The sequence below is a fragment of the Oncorhynchus kisutch genome, linkage group LG20 (assembly GCF_002021735.2).
Source record: "Oncorhynchus kisutch isolate 150728-3 linkage group LG20, Okis_V2, whole genome shotgun sequence".
NCBI lineage: Eukaryota > Metazoa > Chordata > Actinopteri > Salmoniformes > Salmonidae > Oncorhynchus > Oncorhynchus kisutch.
In genome coordinates, this window is record NC_034193.2 from 35,979,661 (window position 1) to 35,994,716 (window position 15,056).

Genomic DNA, 15,056 nt, shown 5'->3' on the forward strand with positions numbered 1-15,056 from the left:
ATAAAAAATGTAGAATTTGTGCCAAATTAACAGTTTATTTCTGGATGTTGATGTGTCTTGCTGGAAGATGCACTTATGGCCAAGTTTCAGCCTCCTAGCAGAGAGGTAACCCGGTTTTGGGCTAAAATATCCTGGTAGTGGGTAAAGTTTATTTATTTATTTTATACATACATTTTTGCTCATCTTGATCAAGGGTATCATTAACTAGGTGCTTATTTTGATATATTTGATGTATATATTTTGATATTTGACTGAATCAGAAATACAGATGTGGAGTAGATGTTTTAAATTCTCATAAAAAATCTGAACTAATCAAACAACACTTGTTGCTCTTTGTACGTGTTGATATAATATTCACATTTAATGGAGAGAAAAAAGGTTTCCCTAAACTGCTTTATAATATTATAATTCAATGAAGAATAAAAAAACTTTTCCCTCCTCAACTGCGTTTCCTCCCTCCAGACAGCAGATGGCGATATGTGTCTTTCAGGCGATGTTTCCAGTGTGACGTATAATCTCGTGGACGGAACAACTGCAACCACCTCGATAGCTCGCTAGACAACAAAGTCGGAACATTCAAGATCTTTAGACAATTTCGTGGTTTAAATGCCACTATGATTTAAACATACTTATGTGGAAACAACTAGATGCCCATTTAATTTAATAGTTACGTTGTAAGTCAACTAGCTGGCTGGTTAAGTTAGCACTAGTCTGGTAGCTAATGCTAACTAGCTATTATCCCCGAACATGAGTTCACTAAGCTACTCTCATCCTTTTCTCTGCTGGACGGAGAAAGAAGCTCTGGTGAAAGAGGAAGAGGAGGCTGTTAAAATACAAAAACAAGTAGAGGGTGAGGCTGTTACCGTGAAAGAAGAGGAGGAAGACGCGTTCAGAGTGAAAGAGGAGGAGGATGTTACTGTGAAAGAAGAGGAGGATGTAGTTTTTGGAATAGAGGATGAAGTGAAAGAAGATGAAGACGTTTTTGGAATGAAGGATGAAGAGGGGGAGATTACTGTCACATTAGAGGAGGACGAAGAAGAGAAGACTGGAGATCTGATTAACACCAGTAAATACAGTGAGTACTATCTTAAAAAACAGGGACTCAAAACTCTGCAATTGTTAAACTAATGTGTGATTTTTAAAAGGGCATTCTACACTTGAATATGTTTTTGTACTGTCGAAATTGTTCATGACGTGCTCCAGTGATAAATAAAATAAAGTGATATATAAATACAGTAATGTATAAACACACTAAAGGGAAACAAATAAATGTTTTGAGCAAAATATTGTTTTTTTAGACAACTGCAAACTGGGAGTGAGTGTTGTCATAGTAAGGCATTCAAGGAGTTGGCTTTGATAGGAAGTCGCGATGTCATCCAATAGGCAACTGATCTTCATGTGAAATTCATTATTCTTTTTTAAATCCTTCCTGTTCTGTCAAGTTGGTTGTTAATCATTGCTAAAAAGCCATTTTCAAGTCTTGCTATAGACTTTCAAGACGATTTAAGTCCAAACTGTAACTAGTCCACTCGGGAACATTCAATGTCATCTTGGTAAGCTCCTCCAGTGAAGATTTGGCCTTGTGGTTTAGGTTATTGACAACACCCAAATGGACACTGTCATTAATGCGGGTTCTTCAATAATTACACATCATTCTTAATACTGTAGCTGTTTAGTTACAGTCACATGTTCAACTATCATCAGCTGATCCAGGAAATCATTTTCGAATGACAGTCATGTGACAAACATCACGACATGCAACAACAACCAAAGTGCTTCTTCATTCATTACTCTGGTAAAGACAGTTATGCCGTGCTCCACGTTGGATCCAACATCCCTAACAAATTGATGTTTGTAATGTGTTATTGTCTGCTTGATTTACTGTAGGGTCCCGTAAGTCTGTTTGGACACAGAGATACTTAGCTCATAATGTGTAGAGAATTGTCCCTTGATGGATAGGCTATTGTACAACACACAGAGCTATTTTCCCATATTCGGGACATTTAGAATGACAACCCATTACAGAGTAGTCTAGTGGGATTATTCACAAAATTATCTGGTTATGAAATGTCATGACAAAGACATTTTAGTTTCCATGTTTCACCTGAAATATTAAATGATTTATAGTCTTAGGTCTATGTTATTGTTGGATGGAGTTATGGGTCCTACAGTAGGTCTATGTTATTGTTAGGTGCAGTAATGTGCCAATTTGTTAAACACTTAGTGTACAAACCCTTATTTTCAGGCTGATCGCAAAGCTAGCCAAAGAGAATTTTACTGGTTGAAGTATTTTTTGAACTATAAAGCAGTTGATTTGAGACAATAACACAAACATTTTAAGCAGGTGATTCAAGCAAGCCTTACAATTACAGTGGGGCAAAAAAAGTATTTAGTCAGCCACCAATTGTGCAAGTTCTCCCACTTAAAAAGATGAGAGGCCTGTAATTTTCATCATAGGTACACTTCAACTATGACAGACAAAATAGAAAAATATTTTTTTTATGAATTTATTTGCAAATTATGGTGGAAAATAAGTATTTGGTCAATAACAAAAGTTTATCTCAATACTTTGTTATTTAGCCTTTGCTGGCAATGACAGAGGTCAAACGTTTTCGGTAAGTCTTCACAAGGTTTTCACACACTGTTGCTGGTATTTTGGCCCATTCCTCCATGCAGATCTCCTCTAGAGCAGTGATGTTTTGGGGCTGTTGCGGGGCAACACGGACTTTCAACTCCCTCCAAAGATTTTCTATGGGGTTGAGATCTGGAGACTGGCTAGGCCACTCCAGGACCTTGAAATGCTTCTTACGAAGCCACTCCTTCGTTGCCCGGTTTTCACTCAAAATCTCACGATACATGGCCCCATTCATTCTTTCCTTTACACGGATCAGTCGTCTTGGTCCCTTTGCAGAAAAACAGCCCCAAAGCATGATGTTTCCACCCCCATGCTTCACAGTAGGTATGGTGTTCTTTGGATGCAACTCAGCATTCTTTGTCCTCCAAACACGACGAGTTGAGTTTTCACTAAAAAGTTATATTTTGGTTTCATCTGACCATATGACATTCTCCCAATCTTCTTCTGGATCATCCAAATGCTCTCTAGCAAACTTCAGACGGGCCTGGACATGTACTGGCTTAAGCAGGGGGACACGTCTGGCACTGCAGGATTGAGTCCCTGGCGGCGTAGTGTGTTACTGATGGTAGGCTTTGTTACTTTGGTTCCAGCTCTCTGCAGGTCATTCACTAGGTCCCCCCTGTGTGTTTCTGGGATTTTTGCTCACCGTTCTTGTGATCATTTTGACCCCACGGTGTGAGATCTTGCGTGGAGCCCCAGATTGAGGGAGATTATCAGTCGTCTTGTATGTCTTCCATTTCCTAATAATTGCTCCCACAATTGATTTTTTCAAACCAAGCTGCTTACCTATTGCAGATTCAGTCTTCCCAGCCTGGTGCAGGTCTACAATTTTGTTTCTGGTGTCCTTTGACAGCTCTTTGGTCTTAGCCATAGTGGAGTTTGGAGTGTGACTGTTTGAGGTTGTGGACAGGTGTCATTGATACTGATAACAAGTTCAAACAGTTGCCATTAATACAGGTAACGAGTGGAGGACAGAGGAGCCTCTTAAAGAAGAAGTTACAGGTCTCTGAGAGCCAGAAATTTTGCTTGTTTGTAGGTGACCAAATACTTATTTTCCACCATAATTTGCAAATATATGCATTAAAAATCCTACAATGTGATTTTCTGGATTTTTTTTTCTAATTTTGTCTGTCATAGTTGAAGTGTACCTATGATGAAAATTACAGGCCTCTCTCATCTTTTTAAGTGGGAGAACTTGCACAATTGGTGGCTGACTAAATACTTTTTTGCCCCACTGTATAATCCAATAGTAGTGTGAAATACACTCATAATCAACCTGGCTATATTTGCTGTCAGCCTATGAGAACTCCCCTGAGTTTTCCCCCATGGTGATGAATTAGTGAATAGACACAGAGCTTAATTTTAATGGAGGTTTCCTTGAGTAGCACTCCTGATCTTGCACTGTAGTGTTCAGAATACATTGTGAAAATCTAAAATCTTCGCTCACCATTTTGGTTCCAGGCAGATATACTACATCCATAACTAGTGGTTTCCTCATTAGCATGGAGGAGTTTCTGCAACCAATTTGTGTGTGCATTGCCCTCGTGCCGCAATTTTAGCAAACACAGTAAGGGGCCTAAAGTCGTCTGGCACACTGCTTAGGATTTCAACAACTTGAAAAACTTATTTCTAGCCTGCAATCATCGATGTTACTACTAATGTGAAAACAAGACTAAATCTGACTATTGTTGCTGTCTTGACTGTCTTAATTATCAAATTTAACAGATGTGAATTGATGTACAACTTCATAGGTACGCTCTGAGCATCACCTTTTACCTCAAATAAACAGTGGATTTCTGCTGTTGTGGGCCTTTAACCATCTGTCTGACTTTGTCGTTCACACAGTAGAGAGACGTGACTATCGTGGATCCTCTGGGGAGCCTCAGCAACATCATGATGCTGACGAGGCAGAGAAAAGTCTCTCCAGATCAGCACTCCTCAAGAAACACCAGCAGAGACCCACAGGAACGAAATCTCACTGCTGCTCTGACTGTGGGAAAAGATTAAACTCTTTATCAAACCTTAAAATACATCAAAGAATTCACACAGGAGAGAAACCTTATAGCTGTGATCAATGTGGGAAGAGTTTTACTACATCTAGCAATCTAACTATACACCAGAGAATACACACAGGAGAGAAACCTTATGGCTGTGATCAATGTGGGAAGAGTTTTACTACATCTAGCTATCTAACTATACACCAGTGTACACACACAGGAGAGAAACCTTACGCCTGTGATCAATGTGGGAAGAGATTTATTCTGCTAGAAACCCTGAAATCACACCAGAGAATACATTCTGGAGAGAAACCTTTTGGCTGTTATCAATGTGGGACAAGTTTTTCTCACTTAAGCAGCCTGATAGGACACCAGCGGGGACACACAGGAGAAAAACCTTATAGCTGTGATCAATGTGGGAAGAGTTTTACTACATCTAGCAATCTAACTATACACCAGAGAACACACACAGGAGAGAAACCTTATGGCTGTGATCAATGTGGGAAAAGTTTTACTACATCTAGCAATCTAACTATACACCAGAGAACACACACAGGAGAGAAACCTTATGGCTGTGATCAATGTGGGAAGAGTTTTACTACATCTAGCAAACTAACTATACACCAGAGAACACACACAGGAGAGAAATCTTTTAGCTGTGATCAATGTGGGAAGAGTTTTGGTCAATCTGGCCAACTGACTGTACACCAGAGAACACACACAGGACAGAAACCTTATAGCTGTGATCAATGTGGGAAGAGTTTTGGTCAATCTGGCCAACTGACTGTACACCAGAGAACACACACAGGACAGAAACCTTATAGCTGTGATCAATGTGGGAAGAGATACTCTAGTAAAAGATCTCTGATCAAACATCAGAAAATACATGAAGGAGTTGTTTCATGATATCAATGAAATAATGTCACAATGTAGATTATTTTAACATTATATCAGTAGTATTTTAATGAATGTCAACGTAGAACCCTAAATGTTTGCCCCCTGTTCAATTGATTTTAGCCTCATGGAAACAATCCAGGCTCTGAATTGAAAGAGTTACTATTTATGTGATTGAACAAAAATTGACTAACAAAAAAGAGTTTGTTACACTTACCACGTTGGTGACCCACTGGAATCTAAATGCAACACTTCAAAATGTAGCTAGCAGTTTACCACGTTGGTGACCAACTGAAATCACAATGTAGCTAGCAGTTTACCACGTTGGTGATCCACTGGAATAACATTGAAACACTCCAAAATGTTTAGGTTTTCAATATATCACAAACTGTTTCTGCATATTGGTTATTGATTTGGACACGTTAAAACTGTGTTTTGACATTGCGCTATTCCAATTTAGCAAAATGTAATTGAAAAGACGTTGAAAATAAGACTATGCCCGACGTCCAATATATGTTCGGTTGTAGGTGAAAGTTGAAAAGATGTCTTTTTGGGTAGATTTTTCAATGACTTGAAAACAACTTAATTTCAACATACTTGGAGACTATACACATGGACGCAGTGTAATAAATTGGTCTATAATACATTTTATGAACAATCCTACATCACTCCAGTATTTCTTTACAACATTCAAATGCTAATTGTCTTTATTCCACTACTGAAGAAGCATGTCTCAAATCACCTCATTTCAAACATTCAGCCTGACAAAAGATACATGTTTAATTATTCCATGTCTCACCATTAAGTTCATTATTGCCAATACATATTAACAAAGGGGTTTACATTTGGTTTTGATTTTCATATTTACAATTTATGTAACATTTAGTAATCATAATTATTTATGCAACCAGCTGACAATTTTTGGGTACAATTATATTGACATTGTGAAATATTGACATTATATTGACTTTGTGCTTTTAAAATATCAGGGTTCCTTCTCAGATGTGCCAACCCAAATGTACTAGAACATGACATTGGGGACTGGGGCCCGATCCAACAACATGCCTATCTCGTGAATCCTGAAAAGGGCGAGAAACTCTGCAGTGAGATGGAAAGTTACTACGGATATTGCAGGAGTTTCCTCTTGAAATCAGACATGTCCGTGGTAAGGACAACTTGGTTGCTGATTGTCTCAAGGGCGGGCAGTCAAAAAGATTTGTGTTGGGACTCCCGGGTGGCATAGTGGTTAAGCGACCGATAGGTCCGTGGGGCGACGCACAATTGGCCCAGCGTCGTCCGGGTTAGGGAGGGCTTGGCCGGTAGGGATATCCTTGACTCATCGCGCACCAGCGACTCCAGTTGCGGGCCGGGCGCAGTGCGCGCTAACCAAGGTTGCCAGGTGCACGGTGTTTCCTCCGACACATTGGTGTGGCTGGCTTCAGGGTTGGATGCGCGCTGTGTTAAGAAGCAGTTCGGCTTGGTTGGCTTGTGTATCGGAGGACGCATGACTTTCAACCTTCGTCGCTCCCGAGCCCTTGCGGGAGTTGTAGCGATGAGACAAGATAGTAGCTACTAAACAATTGGGGGGGGAATAAAAATTTTAAAATGGTGTTTTGCGTTTAGGCAGTGAGTTGCAATGGATCACAGTTTATTTTGACTGCACGTTTTTCCTGTATATTTTTGTTTGGGCTCGTTCCAAGGGGAGGTGAGTTTTAGGATTCTATAGAAGGAAAAAGGAGAAAAAAATGTATACGATTGTATATTATTATTCAGAAATGTTATTTTTTCTTCTTGTTTTTAATTGTTGACAGCCAGTAGACACTATGTTTATATTGGTGAAGGTGAAGCATTGTAGTTGATTATAATGTGAAATGTATGTTGTTTTCTGTTGGTGGTGAGCAAACTTGTCCAACAAAAATATAGGATATATTTGTTGTCTTAAAGGGGAAGGTTTTACAGGCTTTGGTTTTTCCATTTATGTTTTGAGGTTGGACTTTAGCACGTATATGGCTCGTTAGCACATATATGGCTCATTAGCACGTATATGGCTCATTAGCACGTATAGCTCGTTAGCACATATAGCTCGTTAACACGTGTAGCTCATTAACACGTGTAGCTCGTTAGTACGTAGGATGCACTGATTGGTGTCACCTCGTTAGTCAGTATGTGTTACACCTGTGCTGGCTTGTCCATCTCGTTAGTGGGAAGGTGTTTCACCTGAGCTGGTCCAGGTTCTATTTAAGAGTGTCTGGCCCAGTGCTCCTGTTGTCTTGATAAATGTGGAGAGGCAACATCTTTAGTTGCTCCACCTTTTTTGTTTATTTGCTTCCTATTTATAAGTTTGAGGTGGTGGGACGGGTGCGCCATCGTCCGTGAGGAGATGGCGCAAAGTACATCTGGACCGTCGGTTCCGGGGATTGGACTGGCCAACACGGTGCGCTTTTCTTGGCGGGGAAAAGAGATGGAGCCTTGGGGGAGAGAAACCTTCGGGAGGAACATCCTAATGGGGCACCTAAAATTTAAGGTTAAAGATGTTCTATGCCTTCAGGGGAACCCAATGGAGAAGGGGTTTGATGTAACCCTATATTTGGAAGAAAAACACAATGAGATTATGAAGAAGGTGACGGAAGGGAAAGAAGAAGGTCCCCTGTGTCATTACACGGTGACCAGCCTGGCAAGAAACAACTTCAGGGTGGTCACCGTAACCATGTACAATCCGCACGTGAAGGACGAAGAAGTGAGGGCCTTTCTGGGGAGGTACATGGACAATGTCTCCTCAGCGAGGTACCTCAGGGACTCCCTGGGTTTCTGGAATGGGAAGAGAGGCTTCCAGGCGTTACTCAGGGAGTCCCCGAAGAGTGTGGATGGCTACCTCCATCCTCCGGCAATGTTCTCCCTGGGGGCTGACAGGGGAACCCTATACTATGCACGTCAGCCCCCGTTCTGCAGGCGTTGTATGGCCTACGGCCATACCCTGGCCTCGTGCAGTAACAAGAAATGTCGTTTTTGTGGGTCGGAAGAGCACGAGGCCAGGGAGTGTGACGAGCCCAAGGCTTGCCACGGGTGTGGCTCCAGAGAACACCTGTGGCGTGATTGCCCGGATCGTCACAGGTCATACGCGTCTGCAGCTGGGGGGGGAGTGGGGGATGGGGGGAGGAAAGAAAGGACGCGTGCGGATTGTACGGATGGCACAGGGGAAAAGAAGGCAAGAGAAGAGGATGGAAAGAAGGAAGAAATGAGAAGAAAGAGGCGGGAAGAAGGAAAGAGTGGAAAAGAAGAGGAGAAGGAAAAGAAGGCAGAAGAACGTAAAGGAGCGGTGAAGGGGACAGTGGTGCGAGAAGGAGTGGAAGAGGGAACTGGGACAGTGACAGGGACAGTGATGGAGAAGGAGGGAGGAGTGGAGGTGGGAGGGGAGGGGGTGGGAGGGGAAGGAGTGGGGGGACAGCCTGCCAGGCTTCCTCGAGGTCGAAATGAGGGATTTGGTGGAGGAGTTAGCGGGGATGGGACGTTGTGTCTCCCCGCTACCTCCTTCACCAAAGAAGAAAGGGATGAAGAGGGGGAGCTTGGCAGGAAGTGAGAGGGAGGGGGGTGTGGAGGGGGAGGGGGGGGCTAAGAGAGTGGCGGGGGGGGGAGGGGAGGGTAATTTGTCCTCCCGGTTTGCCTCAGCCCCTTGCATTTTAGTGGATGACTCCAGTGAGGGGTCGGTGGGCTGTTTGCTAGAGGGATCCCAACTCCTGTTTGAGGAGATGGGGTCCCCTACATGCAGCCCCGAGGCAAACAGGGAGGGGGGGGATGGTGGGTGGGGAGGGAGGGAGGACCCAACACACTGCCTGGGTCATGGGTTGGGATGGAGGACGGGGGGGCGTCAGGAGAGGAGAGGACGTCCCCGCCGGTGGAGATGGACCAGGGGAGCATCGGGTGAGTCTCCTGTTTTTTTGTGGTTTTTTAGGTTTTTTATTTGTTGTTAATAATAATTCTTTTTTTAGTCTAAATGTTAGGGGGTTAAGGAATAATGTTAAAAGGAGGGCGGTTTTTTGTTATTTAGAGGGTGTGGGGTTTGATTTCTGTTTTTTACAGGAGGTTCACCTGAGGGATGGTGGGGATGTGTGTAGATTTAAGAGGGAGTGGGATAAGGGGGAATCTTTTTGGGGCATAGGAGGGGTGCACTCAACAGGAGTAGGGATTTTGTGTGGGCATAGAGAGGTTAAAATAGAGAACACTTTTGTAATAATGCAGGGTAGAGTTTTGGGGATAGATGTTAAGTTTAGAGAAGCTAGATATAGGTTAATTGGGGTGTATGGGCCACAGGTGGTGGCAGACAGGAGGGAGATGGTGGACTGTCTGGCGCCCCTGTGTGTTACAAACAGGCACTTGGTGATAGGAGGAGACTTTAATATAGATTTAGGGGTAGGCGGTGATAGCAGTGCAGGTGCCATCTCTGGGCTAATGGCTTGCCATGGTCTGGTTGATGGTGGCCTGCACACTACTCCGGCAATGGTCGGTCCTACATGGCGCAACTCCAGGGGGGTTGCGCGGAGGCTCGACTACATTTTTGTATCCAGGTCTTTGGGTCAGTTGTCTGGGCGGCTGTTGCCTGTTTTCTTCACGGATCACGACGGGGTGTTCCTGCAGGTGGGGTCGCCAGTCTGCCTCTTCGGTAGGGGGTACTGGAAGTTAGATCGGGATATACTGGAGGAGCAGGCTTTCGTTGCCGCATTTTTTTGTTTCTTTTGGAGGCTTGACGGCCTCCGGTCCATGTGCGAGGGGGTGTTAGAGTGGTGGGATTTAGTTAAGGTGAGGATTAGGGCTTTTATAATAGGATATTGTAGAAGGAAAAAAAGGGAGGAAAGGAGGGAGGTGGATCGTATCCAAAGGTTAATTGAACTCGAGTACGAGGCAGGCAACCTCGGCGGGTCGATTGACTGGGAGAGATTCGCAGCCCTAAAGGCGCAGCTCAGGGAGCTGCAGGAGCAGAAGGCTCGAGCTTTCCTGGAGCGTGCGCATAGTGGCTTTCTAGAACATAATGAGACTTGTTCCGCTATGTTCTTTAAGTCGGTTAGGGCCAGGCAGAGTAGGAAGGTAATGCATGGAGTTAGGGAAGAAAATGGTAGTATAGTAAGTAAACCAGAGGAAATGGTCAGGGTGACAACTGATCATTTCCAAGGCTTATTTAAGGAAAGGGAAATAGATGTAGAGCAGGGAAACGTGTTTTTAGAACACTTGTCCCGGCGGTTGCCAGAGGACATTAGAGACGTGATGGAGGCCCAGATCTCACTAGAAGAGGTTGAGAGCGCTCTTAGGAGGATGGGAAAAGGGAAGGTGCCTGGGATGGATGGGCTGCCGGCTGAGTTTTACCTCAAGTTTTGGGGTATACTTGGACCAGTGGTTCTCCAAGTCTTGAAGGCCATCCTTGAGACGGGGGTCCCGGGGGGATCAATGGCTGTTGGTGTGCTGTCACTTCTTTATAAGAAGGGGGAAGCAACTGACCTTGGCAACTGGCGGCCATTGACCATGCTGTGCGTAGATTACAAGATTCTTGCAAAGGTTTTAGCAGACCGGTTGCGCACAGCCCTTCCCTACATCGTCCACGAGGATCAGACGTGCGGGGTAGAGGGCCGCTCTATAAGATGGAACCTACAGTTGATCAGGGATTCCATCGCTTGGGTTGAAGATAGAGGGCTGCCTTTAATGGTAGCAGCGCTAGATCAGGCAAAAGCTTTTGATCACGTGAATAGATCTTTTCTATTCAGGGTGTTAGGTAGATTAGGATTTGGGGAGAAGTTTATAGGATGGATCCGTACTTTATATGTCGGAGCGGGGTGTCGAGTTAGTGTAAATAGTCACTTAGGTGAAGTTATTGACCTCTCGTCTGGGGTCAGGCATGGATGCCCACTCTCGGCTCTCCTCTTCGTTCTGTACATGGAGCCTCTGGGGGCTGCCATTAGGGCAGACACAGGGGTGGAAGGCTTGTTGATCCCTGGAAGTGGTGGGCTGTGTGTTAAGATGACGCAGTACGCCGACGACACTTCCTTGCTGTTGTGCAAGGACTCGTTCCTGACAAGGTCCCTTGCCATCTTTGGGGATTTCACCCGAGCGTCGGGAGCAGTTCTGAACCATGCAAAGTCTTCCGTCAAGTTTTTCGGAAGATGGCGCGGTAGAACGGATGTGCCTGGGGGGTTATCTCTCTGTGAAGGGGCCCTGAGGATTCTCGGGGTTCATTTTGAGACCTCCGGCTCAGCGACGCTAAACTGGAACATGCGTATCGCAGTGGTACAGAGGAAGCTAGCAATGTGGAAGGCTAGGTATTTGTCTTTTATGGGCAAAGTCCTGGTCCTAAAGGTGGATGTGTTGCCGTCTCTTTTGTATTTGGCATACATCTACCCATTGCCGGCTTGTCTGAGGAGGCCTCGAGTGAGGCTTGTGTTTCAGTTTATGTGGAGTGGCAGGTGCGAGTGGGTCGCCAGGGCACGCATGATCTGTCCCATCGGGGAGGGAGGTAGGGGGGTACCACATTTCCCCCTCAAGCTGGACGCCATTTTTGTTTCTTTCTTGTTGACGGAGCTTGCTCGTCCGGTAAACACCCGTCCGGTTACCTCCTGCGGGTGTTCTTCTCGTATAAGGCGAGAAGCGTAATGGTACTGGTCTAACGCGGGTCCTCGGGCGGAACAGCTGCCGTGGCACTTTGGCCATGCGGCCAAGTGGCTGCGTGCGCACCCCGAGGTTGAAGTTGCCCGAGTAGGTTTAGACCACAGGCACCTGTACGAGGAGGTCAGGCAGGCAGGGAGTCCTGCGCCTGTAGCGGGCATCTCGTCAGTGGTCTGGGAGGGAGTGCAGGCGCGGGGCCTGGACAACAGGCTCAAGGACCTGAATTGGTTGGGCCTCCATAAGTGCTTGCCGGTACGTGCCATCTTGTACCGGTATAGTTTGGTGCAATCCCCCACCTGTCCAAGATCCTCTTGTGTCAGGGAGGAGACTGTGCGCCATGCCTTCTGGGACTGTGCCTTTGCCGGACTAGTCTGGGCTAGGGCACGGGTGATGCTAGGTGTGGTTAGGAGTGATTTTGTTTTGACATGGGCTAGGCTAGAGAGAGGCGTAGGGAGAGCAAAGGGAACAGATAGGGACAGGTTTCTGCTCTGGCTTCTCATGAGTCTCTTTAAAAAGGGACTGTGGGAAGCCAGGCAGAATTTAGTCAAGACAGGGAGAGATTGGGGGGTGGAAGGGATAGTGAGAAGGGTGGAAGGTGATTTGAGGGGGAAGATGAAGAGGGAGGAGAGGAAGTGGGGGAAGCATGCGGCACGGGAGAGGTGGAAAGGGGGTTTAGGGCTGGGAGTGTTAGAGTGAGTTTGGTAAGGGGATAGATTAGGGAAGGGGAGATAGGGAAAGGGTTAGGTATTGGTTAGGTATGACGGGGAGGGACGATGCTCCCCTGAGGTTTGTTTTTGTTTGATGTTTTTGTAAATATAATTAATTAAGAATGATTGAGAATTATGATTTTGTAATAGTATGAATGGTATTGATTGTAATAAATTATTTTAACCACCTTTTTCAGTTTCCTTCCTGTCGTTAAGTTTGGTGTTGGTTTTTCTTTTTTCTACCTTTTCCTGGGCAGGTTTGGTTGGTCTCATGGTGGGTGTCTTATGTCCCAGTTGTTGTTACTCGTCAACTTTCAGTGGACACCCCCATAGTGTCTTTGAGAACTCCTCCTAAAAAACAAGCCTATATTTTGGATTGGATTTTGCATCCACCTTAGGGTGCTCATTAGTCTTTCAGTTGTTAGTCTTATGTTTGTTGTGTACTAAGTGTCTTTTTTTTTCTTCTTTTTTTAACCTGTGAAGCCATTGTGTTGCATCCATGTCTGACATGTGCTGTATAAATAAAGCTTGATTTGAGTTCAAGAAACGAACCCAATGACCGACCAATCAACAGACTCTTGGTCCCTCTTCGTATGAAAATCAGTATCAATCCCACTTTTCAAGCCTGCTGAAGGCGTGGTGGAGTGGTAAACACCACCCCCGGCTCTACCAAGGGCTTGAGGTAGTCTCCTACAGCTCTGCTTATGTCATGTCCTGTGGCCTTGCTGTTTTATTTCTTGACTGCCCCTGCAACACAGAAAAAAACACATTTCGTCATATTATATAAAACATTCAAAGTAATGGTTATGGAGCATCTATGGCCTCATTTACACCAGGCACCTAAATGTGACTTCTGTCATCTGATCACTCCATACTGCATTAAGTTCAGATCTACCAGGATGGGCCTTTGACATAGTCTGGATGCAGTCAGGCCACTGAATATGCGTAAGCAATTTAAAGAGATGGGGTGAATGAGTGGGGAAAAGTACATTTGACATAAATGACCTTCATAATATCAAAGAACAAATGTGTGTCTGAGGGGAAATTAACTTTCATACAGCCAGAAGGGGTGAGAAATTGCACCAATGTCAGTGGACAATTTGCAGTAATGTAAATAAACATGGATTATGGAACATATTCCCTTTTGCTGACATGATGAACCGCTAAGGGGACATAAATATTTACCATTTTAACCATGTGACCTCTCTGGCTGTAGAAGTGTTCTTCCTAACCAGTCCCTCAACAGCTCTCTGACTGAGCTCCACCTTCACTGTGTCTTCAGAGGAGAGGAAGGCTGAGGAGGGATGGAAGGATGAATGGATCAGTCAGTCAATAAAGTGTAGAGCTGCTGTCTATGCTGTCTGACACAATCACTATTTTAGTAGTTCGTTAAAGTAAATTAGGCATTATGACTGCTGAATACCAACTATTAATCATGGTGGGTGTCATGGTCTCATGGTTGGTGTCTTTTAGGTGCCAGTTGTTGTTACTAGTCAACTTTCAATGGACACCCATAGTGTCTTTCAGAGCCCCTCCTATAAAACAAGCTTATATTTTGGGTTGGATATTGCTTCCAATTATTCATATTTGAATCAATGTCATTTCCTTAGCATGCTCATTAGTCTTCCAGTTGTTATTCTGTTTTTTAACCTCTTATATTTGTTGTGTACTAAATATTTGTTTATTTTCATTTTTTAAATGTTTTTACCTGTGAAGCCATTGTGTTGCATCCATGTCTGAAATGTGCTGTATAAATAAAGCTTAATTTGACTTGAACATATTGCAAAACAAATGAACCCAATGACCGACCAATCAACAGACTCTTGGTCCCTTGTCCCTTTGAACTAGACCAGGTACTGTGTTACAGCTGCTCTCTCCTCCTCAATGCCATGAACTAGACCAGGTACTGTGTTACAGCTGCTCTCTCCTCCTCAATGTCATGAACTAGACCAGGTACTGTGTTACAGCTGCTCTCTCCTCCTCAATGTCATGAACTAGACCAGGTACTGTGTTCCAGCTGCTCTCTCCTGCTCAATGTCAGGAACTAGGTACAAAGCCCTCTCCTCCTTGGTTTCCCCAACCTAAACTCACCTAAACTCCTAAGTTAAAACATTAGTATCGTGTTGTTTAAAAATTCATATGAACTTACTTTCTTTGCATTATTCGAGGTCTGACAAC

At 44.3% G+C, this 15,056-nt stretch overlaps 1 protein-coding gene across 1 annotated transcript; it reads left to right on the forward strand.

The window, feature by feature from the left end:
- Window positions 1-987: 987 nt before the first annotated feature.
- On the forward strand, window positions 988-6,184 carry LOC116355412 (gastrula zinc finger protein XlCGF17.1-like). The gene is made up of 3 exons (XM_031799107.1): window positions 988-1,075; window positions 4,541-4,930; window positions 5,015-6,184. Exons 1-3 carry the CDS (start codon window positions 988-990, stop codon window positions 5,536-5,538), a joined length of 1,002 nt encoding a protein of 333 aa, XP_031654967.1. The 3' UTR covers window positions 5,539-6,184.
- Window positions 6,185-15,056: the final 8,872 nt, after the last annotated feature.